The 20021-nt window shown below is 36.9% G+C and overlaps 1 protein-coding gene across 23 annotated transcripts in view; it reads right to left on the bottom strand.

The window, feature by feature from the left end:
* Positions 1 to 8856: 8856 nt before the first annotated feature.
* Positions 8857 to 20021, bottom strand: part of LOC120428611 (potassium voltage-gated channel subfamily KQT member 1) — a 404586-nt gene continuing 393421 nt past the window's right edge. For all 23 annotated transcript variants that reach the window (XM_052710652.1, XM_052710651.1, XM_052710662.1 and 20 more), the window contains 2 exons: positions 15248 to 15456; positions 8857 to 9361 (listed from right to left, as the gene is read on the bottom strand). In XM_052710652.1, coding sequence (XP_052566612.1) covers positions 9074 to 9361; positions 15248 to 15456 — 497 coding nt within the window. In that variant the 3' untranslated portion in view covers positions 8857 to 9073. The remainder of the gene's footprint in view (positions 9362 to 15247; positions 15457 to 20021) is intronic.

The raw sequence follows: 20021 nt of genomic DNA, 5'->3' as shown, positions 1-20021 counted from the left end.
GGTCTATATTGAAGTGATGTTCCTTGGGGTGTCCCCGCCGGAAGTGGGAGACATGGCAGCTGACGACTAGACCACCCCGCGACACCATCCTGTCGTCTCAATCTTTGCATAGCTTCAATGGTTACGGAGGCGATGATTTTGTACGGCATTCCTCCTAAACCTCCCTTTTTGTCCTGCAACTACTCGACCCAGAATCCCCGGATGTCCCAAGAACCAGTAAATTATGGACCTTCATGTCTAGATTGTGAAACCAGACCAGATCCGATACTACAATAGTTGAAATTAAAAAGATATGTATTTAAGATCATACAAATCTGTGTTTGTTGTGGAATTGCGGTCAGAGACATCAGAAACATACATTTTGATCCTTTTTGAGGATTGTCAGGTTAAAATTTATTAAATTATAACGAAAATTTAGTGTTTCTAAATATACATCGGAATTTGCAGAAAACACTACATTCGCCCCTCGTGATTGGGTGAAAACACAAGGGCGGAAACTCAATTTGGTTTGTTTTGATTGATGTTGTTGATTAGCCCTTTTGTTTTTTGCTTGTAAAACTACGTATTTTCGGAATTTTGAGATGTTGGAGGGTGTTTTAGAATCAGTTTTGTTCGCCTTACATGATTCTGACGAAAACTCAGTTTGTTTACATCTGAGGGTTTCGCCCTTTTGAAAAGTTGTTACTGAGTTTAAAATTGATTTTTAAATCAATTTTGAAAAATTAACCTCTAGGTCCTTCTTGACAGAAAAGCTCTTACTTGACAGCTCGCTCCAAGGGGACCATAGTTGATCAATCGAAAAAAAGTTGTCTCGTCAAAAAAAAAAAAATTGTATATTAAAATGAAAAAAGTGATCAAAAATGGGTTTTAATCGTGTTTTTTAACGATGTACATAAAAATTGATATAGGGCTTTAGTACCCAATTTTAAAATATTTTATTACAGTACACAACAGGATTAGATTTAGAAACTTGTTCTATTAAAGTCTTATTCAAGACCTAGAATAAGATGGTTATCCAAAATTTCGACAGATTTCACGTTTTAAATGGGTTTTAACGAGCATTTTCTTTGTTTGTAGAACCCCAAAAATTCGGTCGATAAACATGCTCAATCGTTGTGATGTTTTAAGCCACAAATTAACATTAGAATGATTGATTTCACTTGCATTACGTGCATAATTAGCATGCAATTATATCATTCATTTCTTGATTGAATTTTCAAAGGTCTAGATTTATGAGTTTTAAACATACCTAATTAAACATATATCTGTTGAGTTTTCAAAAAGCCGTGACCTCCGACACTAGTATTCGTTTTTCTCCAAATTGGAATAAAATTTCATTTATTTTTAGTTGAAAGACGTGTAGATGAACAATCTTAAGCATTTTTGAAATTGGTTTTTCGTAGTAGGTCGAATACCGATGCAAAAAAGACTTTGTTTACCATTGGCTCTTATGAAAAAACGAAGTTGACTTTATAGCTGTCGGCCACCATTGCTAGTACCAACCACTAGTGTCTTCCTTTTTATCTACAAGGACTTCGCCGCCCTGGGCTCCTAAGTGTATGAAAGTATGGCACGGAGCGACGGCGCCGAATACCCATATTTACACAATTTATTTTAGAGCGCCCGCCGTGGGATCCGAACCGACGACCTCTGGATTGGAGTCCAGTGCGCGGTCCGATTGATCCACACGGGCGGGACTACGTAGCCAAACAACAAGCCCGTAATATGCAAGAAAGACTACAACATGTGAAAAACGCACACACACTCTCACAGTTGATAGAAGTGTCAAATGGGCTGTAAATAGAGCCATGCTCTCCGAGATGGACGAAGTAGCTTAAATCAGTTATTTCATTGATTTGGGGCAGTTTAGTGATTGTTTTTGCAATGGAATTGTGAAGCAAACAAAAATATATTGCCAGTGGTTGGAGATTCGGGAGACGGCTCTCATTCGGCTCTCTGAGCGTTTTGGAGCGTTTTTTTTTCGGGCAATTAGCAATTTGCCAAGAAAAAAGTGAAGAGTGATATATTATTTGCTTTATTTCCAATTAAAGAGGAAAAAGTAAGTTACTCTTGCCCACCAAAATGAAGATAATGACAGCAAATATCATTCTCAAGTGGCAGATTCCTTCTAGATTTGGTGAAATGCACAATTTCGTTGAATTAAGTTTGGTAGACCCAAAAAAGGTACTAGGCCCGAAATAGGGACAAATACACTAACAAATATTCCTGAAATTTGACAATTTCCTAACTATTACTCAAAAGTGCAAAGAACATAATTTCAGAAAGGAGTTCTGGAGTTTTTTTTTTGGAAAAGGTCCAATAAACAAAATTTTCAGTTTTTGCTTTTTGGGTGTTTTTTAATACCCCTGACTCAAGGCGGTTTCAAAGACTCCCAAAAAGCAATAAATTTGGTTTATTGGACCTTTTCAAAAAACAAAAAAAAAAAAACTCCAGAGTTGTAAAAGAATGGATCTAATTTCAAAATCTGAAAAAAAGTAAAACCTATACCTTTCTTTAGTATGAAAGGCACGTACTTTCGGATCAATGAACTACGCAACAAAACACAATTCTTTTACTACGATACTTTTTACTGGCCTATTTAAATTGTTCGCCCTGCTCCGAGCTTCTCGTTCCGTATGAAGCCCGGCACCACTTCCAGTGGGGGGTTTGTTGCAGTTCTATTCGCTTGTTTCTTTTAATTTACTTTATTTTTACATTTGCTAGTTTTTTTTTTGTGTGGCATTACAAATTAGAGCGTCTATTAAGAATATTTTTGTTTACACTATACTGTACAAGGGTTTAGTTACACGTGTTTATTATTTACTTTTAATTTACTATGCGCGACTTTTTATTTTAGTTTAAATAACAGTACAATATATCCTTCATCTGTCTCTATGTGTGTTTTGTTTGTTCTTGCTTCTCTCGGCGATATCACAATTCTTAGTAATAAAAGAATAAAAAGTTTCACTTCGGCCGTTATATATAGCTATAAATATAGTTTTCTGGGTTCGATACCGTTCATTTGTTTATGGTTTTATCGCTACGCTTGGATTTTTTGTTCTCCGTTACTAATATGCAAATGGAAGCGAAACGAATGATTTGGTACCAAAACTATGTACAGAGCATTTATTTAGCCTAGCTCTTGTTTTATTACATTGTGTAGTATGTACATTTTATGCTGTTAATTTAGAAATAATTTAACAATTTTTAAATTACGTCTAAAAAGGAGCAACAAATTTGGAATATATGGGTATGATATTCATTTAATGAATGTTTTCAAGGTAAACTAGTTGCGTTTCGATTGAAATGTAGGATTAAAATTTATGCTAAAGAATTTTTGATGTACTTTAATAAAATCTACTGTTTGAAGCATGACTCTTGTTTGGTTAGTATTTTATATGTTCTTTTTGACTATCGATAATACTTTTTGTAAGCGATGGTTTAAATAGGTCGAAATAAGTAGTTTAGTTTTTTATTCCTCACTTTTTTCCTAACTTATTCTTTATGTAAAGCTCTTGTACCATTTTCTGTGATCCCTTTATTTTTAAGTTAAAGTTATCATGTATATTCAAGTTGGTATCACTGAAAGTAACTTAACTGAAAAGGGTATTTGTTAACAGAAGGCGTTATATTCTTACATGTTCTAAAACTATAGATTTGGGATTGTTGGTTATGTTATGTAGAGATACTTTTGAATGGACTTCAACTACTAGTCATATCACTTTGCTATTAAACTCTGAATTTGCTAACTACGATTAGGATTCACATAAAAATCTTCGCAACTAAAATTGGCAACATTTAAAATCGATACTTTAATTTCCGTTTCTGATGCTCCGACTACTTGCTAGCACTAGTATGGCAATAATGGTTAAACCTTTACTGTTGACTATCGTTATCACTTTAATCGTTACGCACTGTTTTTGGGGGATGAGAGTAAATGCTAAAGTAGGTTTCGATCGTTTTTAATTTAGCTAAAAAAATGCCTTTTGGTCTGTGTTTTGAACAAAGGACGGACTAGCTTACGGCATTCTAACAGCATAATGTGTGGTAAATTCAATTTAAATTGAATTAAAGCAACTTTTATTTCACTAACAAGCAAATTTATATGAAAGAAAAATCAATATTATACTATCGATAATAGATATTCATGGTGTTTTTAAGGAATCAAACCAACGCGGTGATGTTATTTACACATGATAAATTAGTTTTTTTTGATTTGCTGGCAGAACAAAACATCCCACTCTAAATTTGATCCTCCTTAAAACTTTGCCCATTTTCTATGTTTCTCTGAAATTTACAACGTTTTCTCCGTACTTTTTTGTCTTTGTTTATATGTACAAATTTTCGATTTTCCTTAACCGTTTACTATTCTATGTGCAGAAAAAATATTGTAAAAAAAAGCTCAATGAAAAAAAGGAAGCTGACAAAATAAATTACAGAATAAATAATACAAACGACATCAATGATTTTTGAAGCGCGAGTTGTGGCCCTATAACCACGGAAAATAGTGTCAGGGCATTCGTTAAAATACAATGTTCCCAGAGTACCAAATGATCATAACATACTGCTCCCAACGAATATTGGCCTAATACCATCTCGGAGCGTATGTCCCCATGCACGCATCATCCTCCCCTGGTAGATTAGGAAATGTGTTGTTGTATGAACACTCCGTGCTCAAACTCAACCCACTTTAACGAATCATCTCTGCGGTAAACTTTTAAACTTTTTGATGTTTCAATGCATTCTAATGCAATGGCGCACTACAAATGTTATTAAATAACAAGAACAAGCAAATTGTTACCGACAGCAGAAGAACGAGAGCGAATGTCAAAAATGTTTCGCAGCATCATCCGAATTGTCATCGGAACCAGAATTAAGAAGATGAGTTTCTCTTTGGCCAAACTGGGCGCCATTTTGTGCACACTACATGAACAATTTTTGTAGAAGAGCAGTTCTCTAAGATTTCGGTCATTCGATTTTTTTTTGTATTTTTTAATCCGACTTAAACTTTTTTGGTGCCTTCGATATGCCCAAAGAAGCCATTTTGCATCATTAGTGTGTCCATATAATTTTCCATAAAAATGATAAATGAAAATTCAAAAATCTGTATCTTTTGAAGGAATTTTTTGATCGATTTGGTGTCTTCGGCAAAGTTGTATGTATGGATATGGACTACACTGAAAAAAAATGATACACGGTAAAAAAAAATTTGGTGATTTTTTATTTAACTTTTTGTCACTAAAACTTGATTTACAAAAAAACACTATTTTTATTTTTTTATATGTTTAAGAGGACATAAAATGCCAACTTTTCAGAAATTTCCAGGTTGTGCAAAAAATCATTGACCGAGTTATGAATTTTTTAATCAATACTGATTTTTTCAAAAAATCGAAAAATTGGTCGCAAAAATTTTTCAACTTCATTTTTCGATTTAAATCAAATTTGCAATCAAAAAGTACGTAACTGAAATTTTGATAAAGTGCACCGTTTTCAAGTTAAATCTATTTTTAGGTGACTTTTTTGAAAATAGTCGCAGTTTTTCATTTTTTTAAATTAGTGCACATGTTTGCCCACTTTTGAAAAAAATATTTTTGAAAGCTGAGAAAATTCTCTATATTTTGCTTTTTTGAACTTTGTTGATACGACCCTTAGTTGCTGAGATATTGCCATGCAAAGGTTCAAAAACAGGAAAATTGATGTTTTCTAAGTCTCACCCAAACAACACACAATTTTCTTATGTCGATATCTCAGCAACTAATATTAGTCCATATGGTCCGATTTTCAATGTTAAAATATAAAACATTCGTGAAATTTTCCGATCTTTTCGAAAAAAATGTTTTCAAAATTTTTAAACCAAGACTAACATTTTAAAAGGGCGTAATATTGAAAACCTTTTTAAAATTTCGTGTTTTTTCAGTTTCTTGTATTATGCAGGGTTAATTTTTAGAGTGTTTCAATGTTTGCATGTATTCTTCACATGTTATCTGAATATACGAAATAGTTTTTTGAAAAAGTGACGATTTAGACCAATTTTATTCTCGAAATTTCAACTCCTGAAACTGAATCATGACTCTTTAAAGGTATTTTTTTTGAAATTTCAGCAAATTTGACATAAGAATGAACCATTGGTCGTTTGTTATGGCTCGTGCACTGTTTGAATGTGGGGATTTGTATAGAATAAAGAAATAAACCGTTCATCTTAAAAATAGATTATTTTTTTCAGAAGAAAACCTATCATTCTTGATACATATGAGCCACAAAAGTGTTCCAAAGGGTTATTCTTATGTAAAATTTGATGAATTTTCCGATTTTTTTTCGAACAATGTGCCATTTTGTACAGTTTTGAATGCCTTATCTCGATTTTAAATCTTTTGGATTTAAAATAATCGAATTATTTGTTTTAATTTTCCTCCAAAGAGAACATTTATTTGGTATTACAACGACCCAAGATAAATAGGATAACTCAAGAAATAAAAAATTGAAACAAAAACGAAGTGCTTTTGCTGAAACGAAAAAAATAAAGAAAAATTTCGGATATAAAAATAATAAAAACTTAAAGGAATAGTGAAAAATGTATTTTACAACTTGCTAAGAATAATAAGAAACGTAACACTAAAAATATAAAGTAAACTTAATAAACTGTAAGACTAACAGAAAAGATGAATCCTATAACGGTACTTGCCTTTCTTGTAAGGGGGTGTGCTAGACTCTAACAATATCTATAAACTGCGCTCGGCTAATAAAGGATATGAAAACGTAACGAATATAAAAATTCTACTGAACTTCGACTTTCGCCTTCTTAAAATGTTACCGTACTGTACAGCGCGAATACTTAACATGTTAACGTTTCTTACACTTTTTTTTTCAGTAGCCGATCCGTTAGTAACTCGTGTTTTGCTTGAATGTTCTCGCAAAGAAATTACTTCTTTTTTTATTGTCTTGTTATTTTACTCTCTTTCGCTGCTAATAATGTATGTTTTACAGGTTTGTCTTTCAGTTTGGTTTATGAATTCATCGTAATTTTAAGCGCAGTTCAATTCCGAATTTTTATGGCTCTGTTCGTTTCGATTTTCTGCTTCATTTGGAAGAATGTTATGGCCGTGTGTTTTCTGTTGCCAGTGAAATTTTTAAGTTTTACTTTGTCTTTTTTGCTACAAATTTCGAACTCCGAGGGCTCAAAAGAATTTCTCTCAAATGGTGCACATTTGAATGAGTTCTCACTGTCTGAGTTCGAAAAGTTCCGTGCAAAATTTCACTAGCAAGAAAAACAGCGAGTCTAGAAAGCGAAGCACTTTTAGCGGGGTGCACTGCACTTTGGGAGCACCCTGAAACCAGCGAGAACGGTTCTTGTAATAACCTGGCCCATCTATAAGATAATACTAATTTGCGCTTCCTCGAAACTGTTTCCGCTTTCGTCTACAAGCATTATAATTAATAATTGACATTTTTGTTTGCATTTCAATTTTTGCCTTTCACTACCTTACATTTCGAATTGTTCCGTTTTGTCTCCGTGTGGCTTCAAGTTTGCCCAACTTTGCGCTTAGCTTCTTATAACTGCTCGTTCTTTCGTTACTTATTAATTTTTTGTCGAAATCCGTTTTGGCCTTTTTGATTTGTGTTGGTTAGATTTAATATTTGCATCATGTACCACAGTACAAACTGAATCATGAGGGGGAGAGCATTTTTAATCACTAGTAATAATCTAGCTGTTTTGCGTTTAACGTTAAACATTCCGTTTTGTATCACTTTGATCTCGCGTTGGATCACTAGAATTTGTTTATGCTTTCATTTGTTTATTGTGACTAATCTTGGGGATCGTCGTTTTTCTAGAGTATTTTTGCTGGATGAATTTTAAAGATTTTTTGTTACTTTGCTCGATCGCCAAATTAGCTACCTTGGTCTAATAATATCATGAAAGGGTGTCAAAAATACTGAACTTACTTAAAACGTTGTCATTTTGTGCTTTTTTTTGCAAAATTAAAATTGAAATCTGGTATTAGGAGCATTTTAAACATAAATTACAAACGTATTCTTTATGTGCACTTCTGTCAGCAAAGTGGAATATTTGTGAAGTTGCTTAGAATAAAATGTGTTTCAGCAATATGGTCATGAAGGGTGGATGGAAACAATTGAATTGTTGTGCTGTATTTGACTAAGTGCCTAAATGTTTAGGTTTTTGATTTGCGTAATAAACATTGTGAGATTAATCAAAGGTAAAATTGGATTCATGTTCAGAATTAAATTACAACTCTACATTTTTGAAGTAGATTTGGGCTCCCTGAACACGCTCCAACCGACATTCCCTTCTAGTCTAGACAGTTCTAGAGCCTGCGCAGTAATTTTTGTAATTTTTCGTAGGTCTGTGATGGTCTTTGACCACCCTTCCCCTAACTGCGTTACGTTATGAAAGAACGCTCCCTTTTTGAAGTTCCAATATATTTTAATTTAGAAAATATGTAGAAAATGTAGAAAACAGGATAAAAATTTCTTGAAAATCGCTGAATTTTTTAAAGTTAAATTGATGTAAACTCTGATGAATTATAATTCTTTGAACTTTGACAGAATTGATGTATTTAAAGGACTACAAATGAAAAAGACGTGTCTCAAATGGATGGGAATTTGAAAAAGCCAAAAAAGACATTCACTCACAATGTTCATATTTTTAATTAAACAAAAGCAATTTTATGATCTACAGTGTTCTAAAACGTTTATGAAATCTATGTATTAAAGCATGCGGTACGGTTATTCGAGAACATTTTGTTGACTAAATTTAATTTAAAAATGTAAGCTTGAGTTAAAACCTAACGTAATTCTCATAAAATGTTTGTTCATGTGTGCGCATTTTTTTCAGCGGAGTGTGTTTGTCGATTTGTGATTAAAACCTAGAAGCAATGGAGGAATTTGGCTCGGGTTGAACTCAGCAAACGAATCCGGCATGGTGGCAGCGCTGTGACCACGTGGTCACCAGCAGAGTCCGAAAGCGGGCCAGGATCGGGGGAAGGTGCTCGTGGAAGAAGCTGGAACGGTGGCGGCAACTAAATGATGGGACCATGGGGGACAGTTTCAGCCATTCTCATATGTCTTCGGAAGCGATTCGCTTGTGCTGCTGTTGTTGTTGTTGCTGTTGCTGCTGGAGGGGCATCTCTGGCTTGAGCGAGTCCATCGGAACGGGAACTCCGGTTGAGGTGGAGGTAGAGGCTGCTGCTGCATCGGAGGTGGTCAGCTGCAGCCGATCGTCGCCGTCGCCGTTGTTGTTGGTCGTGGCGCCGTTTGTCGTGGTCGTGACCATCGTTAGCTGGCGTGGCTGGCGGCGGTACTCCTCACCGCTGTCCATCCGGCTGAGGTCGAAGGCCGAGCTGACCTGTGGGAGGGGGAGAAGTGGCAAGAGTTAATGGTGTAATAGACAGTAATCTATTTTCATGTTATTAACTCCACTTGGTCCTAATTTTTTTTGTTGCATAGACCTTTTTAGGTATACCTAATTCCCCACAAAAACAACATGGAAAAAATCAAAGTGCTCGGATCGGGCTGGGGGTTCCCTGGCCGAATTAATTAGACTTTTTTTTTATTGTTTGGCCAAAAGGGTAACCTACGCCGTGTTACGGTGGTCCAAAAAATTAAAATTTTTGTCGATTTTCGCAAAAACCACATTTAATCATAACTCTCCGCTATTTCAACCAATGAAAGGTAATTAGTTGGCTTTTCAAAGAAAAATAGTAAGAAGTTTCAAAAATCTAGCCTAATATTTGACTTTAAAATGCCGCTTTGACGTGTCTGAAAATATTGTTGTCGGATTCCTCGGACAATTTAACGTAACATACTAAAAAATGGTAGGAGTTCATTAACAGCATTCCGAGACGCGCGACAAAACGGGAAAAATCAACTTTTTTACTAAAACTGCGAAAACATCAAAATTTTAGCGATGACCTATAAATGATTGGGTACCAATTGAAATTGAAGTAATTGAAAGACGTAACTTTTTGTCTGTATATTCTTAACGAGGAATGTGAATGTTAAGAAATAAATAAATTTTGCACAAAACTTTTTTTTATAAATCATGCAATATGTATGCTAAATACAGATTATTTAATAGAAAATACCTTTTTCCTTCTTAGAAAGTGTCTTAAGAAAAAAAAACCTTATTTTTGTTGTAGAAACTTGATTCAATATCAAGTTTTTGCAACAAAAAAACATTAAGTGTTTGAAATTTTATTATTTTTACAGAATAGGAAGCGGCAAGCTTGAAATAGGCCTTTTGATCAAGCTCAATTTTAGTTTTTCAGTCTATACTGTCAAAATATTCAAGAATCTCACCAGTCCTTTTATTATGGCTACACTCCAAATTTTTTGCATTTTTCGTATTTTTTTTCAAAATATTCTTTTTTAAATTGCCATATCTGATAAATCCAATATAAGAGAAGAAAGTTGAAAGCGGACTCGATAGACATTAACCAATTTTTGATTGAAATCACATTTTTGCAGATTTTGTGCGATTGAGAAATTCACATGCGATTTTCTTCAAGTATAATTATTTTTATTCAAAGAATGCCGTGTGCCTCAGATGATTGCTCATAGGATCACTTGTCACTTGTCACTTATCTTGTTGAGTAAATGTATATTTTTCGAGATATCTGTGTGAGTCGATAACTCCACTCGGGAAATCGCCCGCCGGGGGAATCGGTGTGGACTCACAACCGATCCGGCCGAGCGTCACACGAGGAAAGAAGACGCGAGCTGTGCTTGCATTGCCAGCTGTCACCGAACCATTCATGTGGCTGCGTCCATGCTTTGTCAGTGCATGGTTGCGTCATGCCAATCGTACGAGGGGCCTATTCGACTCGATCCAATAGAGTGCGCTCACTTACACCGCAATAGGGTGTATCACTCCACACATCTCTCCTCTTCTCCATAAAAAATATTGTTGAAACAATTGAACTATGAAATAAATACTACGACTACATAACGGCATTCCTATGCAATCTGCAAAAGTTTTCAATAAAACCAAAAAAACAAATTCCCAGTAACTTTTGGATCCATCGCCAACATTGATCAAAGAAAAGAAGGTTACGTTAGAATTTCTAACAAGCATATCACTTAACGCATCGAACTGATCGTGATTCTCTCTCTCTCTCTCTCTCTCTCTCTCTCTCTCTAGCTCTACCTCTATCTCTCTCTTTTTATCTATCTATCTATCTATCTATTTATCTATCTCCCTCTCTATCTATCCATCTATCTATCTACCTGTCTCTCTCTATCTATCTATCTATCTATTTATCTATCTCCCTCTCTATCTATCCATCTATCTATCTACCTGTCTCTCTCTATCTATCTATCTATCTATCTATCTATCTCTCTCTCTCTCTCTCTTTTCTATCTTGGTTTCTGTAAACCATTCTGGCCTATAACAACCTACTTTATTGTAATTAAGTTTTGGAGTTGCTCACAGTTCACTACCAAATGATTCAAGTCTTATTTTCCACTTTCTATATTTACTTACGTACAGAAATCCCTAAAATCTTTAAAACTTTTCAATATTCCTTGCATCTTTTTGTTTAACTAAAATTAACCTTAAACAAATCATTATGCGTAGCATCATCATCTGTCCACAGCTTTGTCACAAAATTCATTACGAGAGCATTCGTAACTATATTTTAACCACTTCCCAAAGCAATCTCAATAACCTACAGCTACAACTCTCGCCTTTTGCCCGTTTAAAACTTTTCAACTACAGAGAGTTAGTCTGAACCACCATTTTCTAAACTACGGCTGGACCAACTGACCAACACACCTCTAGCGATTTCAGTAACGCCAATCGCAGGATTTGTGCCATGTTTTCATTGGACCAAACGCGGCCTTCCAGGTTATTTACAACGGTGGGTCAAACGGGTGTTCCTCCAATCGCGGCCTTCCAGGCTATTTCCCACGGCAGGCCCATCTGACCTCCGTGCCCAACGCGACAAAATGTTCCTCCAATCGCGGCCTTCCAGGCTATTTCCCACGGCAGGCCCATCTGACCTCCGTGCCCAACGCGATTCATATTTTCTTGGAACAATCGCGGCCTTCCAGGCTATTTACCACGGCGGGCCAATCTGACCCACCGTGCCCAACGCGACAAAATGTTCCTCCAATCGCGGCCTTCCAGGCTATTTCCCACGGCAGGCCCATCTGACCTCCGTGCCCAACGCGATTCATTTTTTCTTGGAACAATCGCGGCCTTCCAGGCTATTTACCACGGCGAGCCAATTTAACCCACCGTGCCCAACGCGACAAAATGTTCCTCCAATCGCGGCCTTCCAGGCTATTTCCCACGGCAGGCCCATCTGACCTCCGTGCCCAACGCGATTCATATTTTCTTGGAACAATCGCGGCCTTCCAGGCTATTTACCACGGCGGGCCAATCTGACCCACCGTGCCCAACGCGACAAAATGTTCCTCCAATCGCGGCCTTCCAGGCTATTTCCCACGGCAGGCCCATCTGACCTCCGTGCCCAACGCGATTCATTTTTTCTTGGAACAATCGCGGCCTTCCAGGCTATTTACCACGGCGGGCCAATTTAACCCACCGTGCCCAACGCGACAAAATGTTCCTCCAATCGCGGCCTTCCAGGCTATTTCCCACGGCAGGCCCATCTGACCTCCGTGCCCAACGCGATTCATATTTTCTTGGAACAATCGCGGCCTTCCAGGCTATTTACCACGGCGGGCCAATCTGACCCACCGTGCCCAACGCGACAAAATGTTCCTCCAATCGCGGCCTTCCAGGCTATTTCCCACGGCAGGCCCATCTGACCTCCGTGCCCAACGCGATTCATTTTTTCTTGGAACAATCGCGGCCTTCCAGGCTATTTACCACGGCGAGCCAATTTAACCCACCGTGCCCAACGCGACAAAATGTTCCTCCAATCGCGGCCTTCCAGGCTATTTCCCACGGCAGGCCCATCTGACCTCCGTGCCCAACGCGATTCATATTTTCTTGGAACAATCGCGGCCTTCCAGGCTATTTACCACGGCGAGCCAATTTAACCCACCGTGCCCAACGCGACAAAATGTTCCTCCAATCGCGGCCTTCCAGGCTATTTCCCACGGCAGGCCCATCTGACCTCCGTGCCCAACGCGATTCATATTTTCTTGGAACAATCGCGGCCTTCCAGGCTATTTACCACGGCGGGCCAATCTGACCCACCGTGCCCAACGCGACAAACTGTTCCTTCAATCGCGGCCTTCCAGGCTATTTCCCACGGCAGGCCCATCTGACCTCCGTGCCCAACGCGATTCATTTTTTCTTGGAACAATCGCGGCCTTCCAGGCTATTTACCACGGCGGGCCAATTTGACCCACCGTGCCCAACGCGACAAAATGTTCCTCCAATCGCGGCCTTCCAGGCTATTTCCCACGGCAGGCCCATCTGACCCACCGTGCCCAACGCGATTCAATCAAATTCCGTTCTGTCAAACTCAGTTTCACTTTACTCACCCACCGAACAAGCCTTTCCACAACAAAACCATTTTTTAAATCCTCAGCAACACTTTGATTTTTTTTCTTTTACGGTGCGCTCCGGACAACTCGGTCAAATAGACCTTACGCTCGCGCCTTTGCTCCACTCCAATCCTTCCTCCAAAAAAAACAAAACAAATGTTTTCAACCAACAGCACCAAAACAAACAAACAAATTTTCACCAAAACCACGTCGGCAGGCGATTTCCCGACGGTTCTTAGTGGTTGACAATAAAATTTCAACTCCGTCACGGTCGCCAATGTGTGAGTCGATAACTCCACTCGGGAAATCGCCCGCCGGGGGAATCGGTGTGGACTCACAACCGATCCGGCCGAGCGTCACACGAGGAAAGAAGACGCGAGCTGGGCTTGCATTGCCAGCTGTCACCGAACCATTCATGTGGCTGCGTCCATGCTTTGTCAGTGCATGGTTGCGTCATGCCAATCGTACGAGGGGCCTATTCGACTCGATCCAATAGAGTGCGCTCACTTACACCGCAATAGGGTGTATCACTCCACACAATATCTAATTTGTAAAAAAATGCAATGAAAATAAAACAAGACGTGGAGGGAGTTATCACAAAACCATTGACGCTTTGCATGAGATAAGAGCTTAAATATAATACAACTATGTTTGGCTGATATGAGGTTTTGATCAAAAGAGTTCTTTGGATCATGCCAAGCGTTTTAGAACAATATCTGAAATCGTCAATTTCAAAATATTAGGGGGATCTTGATCCGCCTTAAACTTTTTTTTAAAGAAATGTTAGGTTATAGTTTTCTTATTCATCCAAATTATTGATTTTCTGATAATTACAGTAATTTCACATAACAACCAAAATTCAAAATTTAACAATTTTTATATAAAAACTAAACACAAAAAATTTTCATATTTGGACCAATATTCGAGCAGGTTTATATAAGCTGATAACAGCAGTATGACTTCTTCAACTATGCTAAAGGATTCCCAAGTACGAACAACTTAAACGTTCAATTGGACTTAAGGGTGGTTTCAGTTACTATTTTTTTTCATAAAATTATTTTTATTAGGTCCCTTTTCGGTGCTGGGATCTGGTTAGGACCGAGGCTGTTTCAGTGACTATAAAAATGCAGGGATTAAGTCTCCCTAAAGGCACGCAATTTACAGTAAAAATAGTAGGATGATTAATTTAATAGTAATTTAGTAGTTAAAAAATATTAATAAAAAAATTAAGACATTCATTTTAACCAAACGGCCTTTTTCCATACCAATAAAAAAACAGCACTGTTTTAATTTGTATCATCAGCTACATTTCAGTGCGGCAAAGTAGAACTGTTCAGCACTGGTATTGAAAGGTATTAATTTTACATTTTGTTATTTTTGGTAGAGAAAAGTATGCCATTTCGTCGTTCGAGAATGATAGGAATGTTTCACGATGGAATTGTAAAAAAGCGTTTTCATTTTATATTAAGTGGAAAATAGTGTAAGCGTTTACAGGAGCAAGTGTCTCTCTGGAAATAAGATAAAAAAAGGATCGAATCCTTAACCTGCCAAACAAACGAAAATTGCCCCAATGTGGTTACATTTTTTTTTCTGGGTTTTCAGTACACAGAGAGGTAAAGGTGCGCTGAAAACAGTTACAACCATTTTTTTTAGAAATATTTGGCTAACTTTGACAATTGGATCAGTTAATCCTAATACCACGGAATTTCATAATACTAAATTCGGTAGAATTGTTGTACAAAGTTAACTATTCATCAATGGTGAAACGTACCGGACTGATCGGCGTCACGATGATCTCGGTTTTGGCGGCCGCCCGCAGCAGGGCGGTATTCTCCGTCGTTTCGTCCTGGTCCTCGACGTCCAGCTCGCCGTACATGTCCCACGGGTCCGGATCGAGCAGCTCACCGCTGATGTCCAGCTCTTCCTCCTCGATGTCCTCCTCCTCGTCGTCTTCGTCGTCTTCCTCGTCCATCATGATTACTGTTGTTGCGGGAATATTTACAGGGAAATTTTTAGTACTTTTTCATTGAAATGGGGGTAATTTTGAAGGACAACATACAACAGTTTGTTTTTTTTTTACCGAGTACAAATATATGTATAAGCATTCAACGTGGAGTATATCTTGTATATATATCGAACCATAAAATGTAACAACAGCGAAACACGAATTTCCATCACGAATTTAAAATCAAAAGATAACACAATTTGTTGGGTGTGTAAAAGTACCATCAACTGGGGATGAGAGACAAAATTGGGGTGATTAGAGACAGTTTCAACCTAATCTGTTTGCGTATTTGAGGTAAGATTGATAGTCCCTAACAACCCCAGCTTATCTCCATCAACTCAATTGATGTAAGTGAAAATTGAAGGTGCTTTACGTTGGATGTGATCAACAGAAGGTAATTTAAGAAAATATATTCGTGTCGATTTGTAAAAATAAAGTACAACAGTGAGAGTGGGGTGGTGATAACGGGGGTGAACATGAACATCGATTGTTGTTTATTGTCGTGCTGAAGGGATCATTTTATTGGTGACACGCGTTCGAAGCAGCGATTCAGGGGGTGGAGAATTGTTTCAACGAGGTGATTTCGACTGCAAAATATACACTTAGTCATGCTTAACGAGTTTTCCTTTTCACAGCTAAATGCTATTCAAATGTGTGAGACGTTTGAAGAAATATTGTTGTTTTTCAATATTATCTGTTTAAAATAGAATGATAATATTCTAGAAACTCCAGAATATTTTTCCAAAGACTTATTTTTAAAGTTTTTGTTTTTATTGGTAGAGCCTTTGAAAATCATTCTAGGCTTGCTAAAATGCTTCTTTTAGTGAATACACTTTTATTTATTAATTTATACTAAATTTCAAATACTTTAGCAATTATACGAAAGAGTCTCCAAACTCTACAATCAAAACAAACAATTTCAAAGGTTTCCCACTTGGGGCAATCAGGATGGTATCCCACATCGTAAGCTCTCCAAGTGACTTCTGGTCACCGAGCAGCGATGTCAACATAAGTGAGACCACCTCGAATCGGTTGTTTATTTAATTAATTACCGCCCAACCGTAACGGGAAAAGCAGGAAATAGATATTTTGTTTACTCCAAGTGGTCAAATACTCTGTACTACCCCAACTCCACGTTCGTACATGTATGAAGGCTTTTCCACCCCCATACCCAGGGGGCCACTCAACGAGAGGTTCCAAAAGTGGAGAGCAAAATAATTGGCCAAATCCCGGGGTGAACCCTTCCTGCCTGATGGGATGCTTTTGCTTTTGCCACTACTGGTTGGTCGTCGCTGCAGCGGAAATCGTGCTGGGAGCAAACTGACAAGTTGTAGTTGATTAGTTGTAACTCTTTGTTAGGTCACAGATTGTGGGATGAAACTTTTCGAGCAACGCATGCTTTGCAATTATGCTGCAAAAGTTGACCGTACTCCATTGAATATTCTTCAGCAGAACAATTTGATGGAGGCGCATGGTTGATTAACTTTTAAACTTTAGAGCAATTCACAGGATGATTTATTTGTTTTTTTTTTGACAAAACTTTGTCCATAATTTCCATCCGAAGAAGCTTTATTGCATCGATGAGATTTACGGATACAACAAAAAAGTGTCTGAATCTTGTAAAACGGTGACCAATATTAATATTTCAAAAGTAATATCCAATTATAAACTTGAATATAAATCTTCAAACTAATTCATATTTAGCCTAATTCATTTTGATACGTTTAAAGATAAAATGAAAGATAAGTATTTTAATTGACATAGAATTAGACAAAATTAACCTAATGTTCATAATTTTCAATAAGAAGAAAAAAGTTTAAAAAAATCCTCATCCAAAAAAAAAAAAAATCTGTTGGAAATTGACAACCTTCATTCGATTACTGAATACTGTGTACAGAAAAAAATCTGATCCCAATATTCCATAACCCAAATTAGACCTCGTTTCCAAAAAACTTTGAACCCATCATGCTTTGAACCAATTAGCACACATTTTAGAGGATTCCCGTGTTTGGTACATCGACGAACTTTCAAACAACTCTGTGAAAATTACTTCTTCGAAGCAGCGTGCCAAACTGCCAATTTGAGATAGCATCGTATTTCCAGCCTCGATTAAAACTGATGTGGAAAACTTTCCGAAATATACATCACTACCTTGGCGTGGGTGTCACACCCGGTATGGCTTTCTTCAGTTTTCACAAAATGGAAATCCTTGGAGAATGTATCGCCGTTCTCACGTTTCTCACGACACGGCGGAGTAAATTGTTTAACCCACATCAAACGCCGTCAGCAGAATTATGCTTTGTGTGTTTCGTCAGATTGCAAATGAAATTGGGTAGTCTCCTGATAGGGGGGTGGGCTGCCAAAAGTTTTCCGTTTCCAACTAATTGTCCTCGGGATTTCTTCCTTGTATGGCCCCGGGGGAGAAGTTTTTCGTTTTTTCGGCACACGTGCATGATTTCGCTGAATTGGCGTTTTTCGTTTGATACTTGGAATTCCGTGTGAATGGGTGATTCGCAACGGAATATTTTCAAATTGATTGAGTTTTGGAAGAAATATTGGAGGCACTGTCAGCCAGTTTAATTTGCGAAGTTTTTCAAATGGAATTCTTGTGACAGAACTTATTTATCCAAGCGATCTAATTGCCTCCAAAATGCTGTTTCTTACTCGAAAGGGCAATCAAACCTTTATCATTAATATTTTTCCAAACATAGCTTAACAATTGTGGGTAGAAGATTTTAACAATTACCGTAAAACGGGGTGACTTTGATAGCCGGGGTGACTTTGATAGGTTTGCGATTTTTCCGCAAAATGAACAGTATAATTAAAATACGTAAGGAATGGTTTAGAAACATACTGACCATGGTAGAGAAGTGTTCAAAGTACCTCAAGAAGAACTTTTTATAAAATTTTGACAAGTTTAAAAAGTTAGTTAACTTCTCAAAGTGTCATGATTTTCTCAATGAACATGATTTTTAATCGGAAAACGGAATGAATTTTCGGATTCTTTGGACAATTTTCCACTAGGAGAAGGTTAAACAAGTTTGTAAAAAATAAATAATATGTGTTTTTGAAACACAATCATAAAAACTCTCTAAATTTATAGGCAATTTCAGTTGAACAAATTTCATGTAAAATGTGAAAACTTGTGATTCGTGCTTCGAATTCTGTATAAAATGCAATATAAATCGATAATTTTATAAACAAAACTAGTTTTAACAAATTTCAGGCAAAATTCCGACTTTTAACAATTTTACCTGAAATTTATATGTATTTTGCTTAAAAGCTTATACACTTAGTTAACTAAATATAAACATTGATTTTTTTTCTTAAAAACTATATCAGCTACTTTAGTGATGGTACATTTAGCGTACAAATAAAGTTTGAACATCTTTAATATGATTTTAACAAGAAAAACTATGACTATCAAAGTCACCCCGGAATTAAAACTAAGGATTTTTAACGTAACTATTTTTCTAAACATGATTGAAAAACTTTTTTTCCGAAATAGTGCATGGACTTTGTGTGGTCTACCCCAGTACATGTTTTAAAATAATAATCTTGAGAAAAACCTTACCTGTTGGAAAATATTCTAAAAACAAATTGAAATCCTATCAATGTCACCCCGGTTTACGGTACTCAAAACTTAAAATTTGACACTTAAACAATTTCAATATTCAACTAAATATGTTCCAATTAGAGCGTCCAATTTCGCGTCCCGGAAAAATATTTCCCGGGAATTCCCGAAATTCAAGCGGAAGTAAACATTTTCATAACTTTTTGGCACTAATATTTTGAAAATATTCAAGAAAAATTAATGAGAGAACTTTATTTACTTTTATTCACTTCAATTGACTGTTCATTAGGGTGTAATATGGTTGTATGGAAAAAAATAAAGTTGTCCAAATTTAGCGAGCACAGCAATTTTTCAGTTCCTTTTGGGGTCCTAAACAACTCCCCAAAGTTTGGGAACGAATGGTTTAGTCCTCACTTTGCGCAAAGCGATTCAATTTTCCATATAAATTTGTATGGGAAAAACCATTTTTTTGGATTTCGATATTTATAAAATCCACGTTTCACGCTGTACTAAAACCGGATTCATATTCAGATGCTCTGGAAGGTGCTCTACAACTTTCCCAAAGAGAGTATGGTGCTAACTTGCTCTTAAAAAAAGATACAGCGTGTTCAAAACTCGTCTAAAACGTGTTTTTTGCTCGAAAAACACGTTTTAGACGAGTTTTGAGGACGCTGTATCTTCTTTCAGGGACAAGCTAGCACAATACTCTCTTCGGGAAAGTTGTAGAGCACCTTCCAGAGCATCCGAATATGAATCCGGTTTTAGTACAGCGTGAAACGTGGATTTTATAAATATCGAAATCCAAAAAAATGGTTTTTCCCATACCAATTTATATGGAAAATTGAATCGCTTTGCGCAAAGTGAGGACTAAACCATTCGTTCCCAAACTTTAGGGAGTTGTTTAGGACCCCAAAAGGAACTGAAAAATTGCTGTGCTGGAAAATCGATTTTGATATTACACCCTAC

Source organism: Culex pipiens, chromosome 3 (assembly GCF_016801865.2).
Source record: "Culex pipiens pallens isolate TS chromosome 3, TS_CPP_V2, whole genome shotgun sequence".
Classification (NCBI taxonomy): Eukaryota; Metazoa; Arthropoda; class Insecta; order Diptera; family Culicidae; genus Culex; species Culex pipiens.
This window is presented reverse-complemented; position numbering and strand designations above follow the sequence as displayed.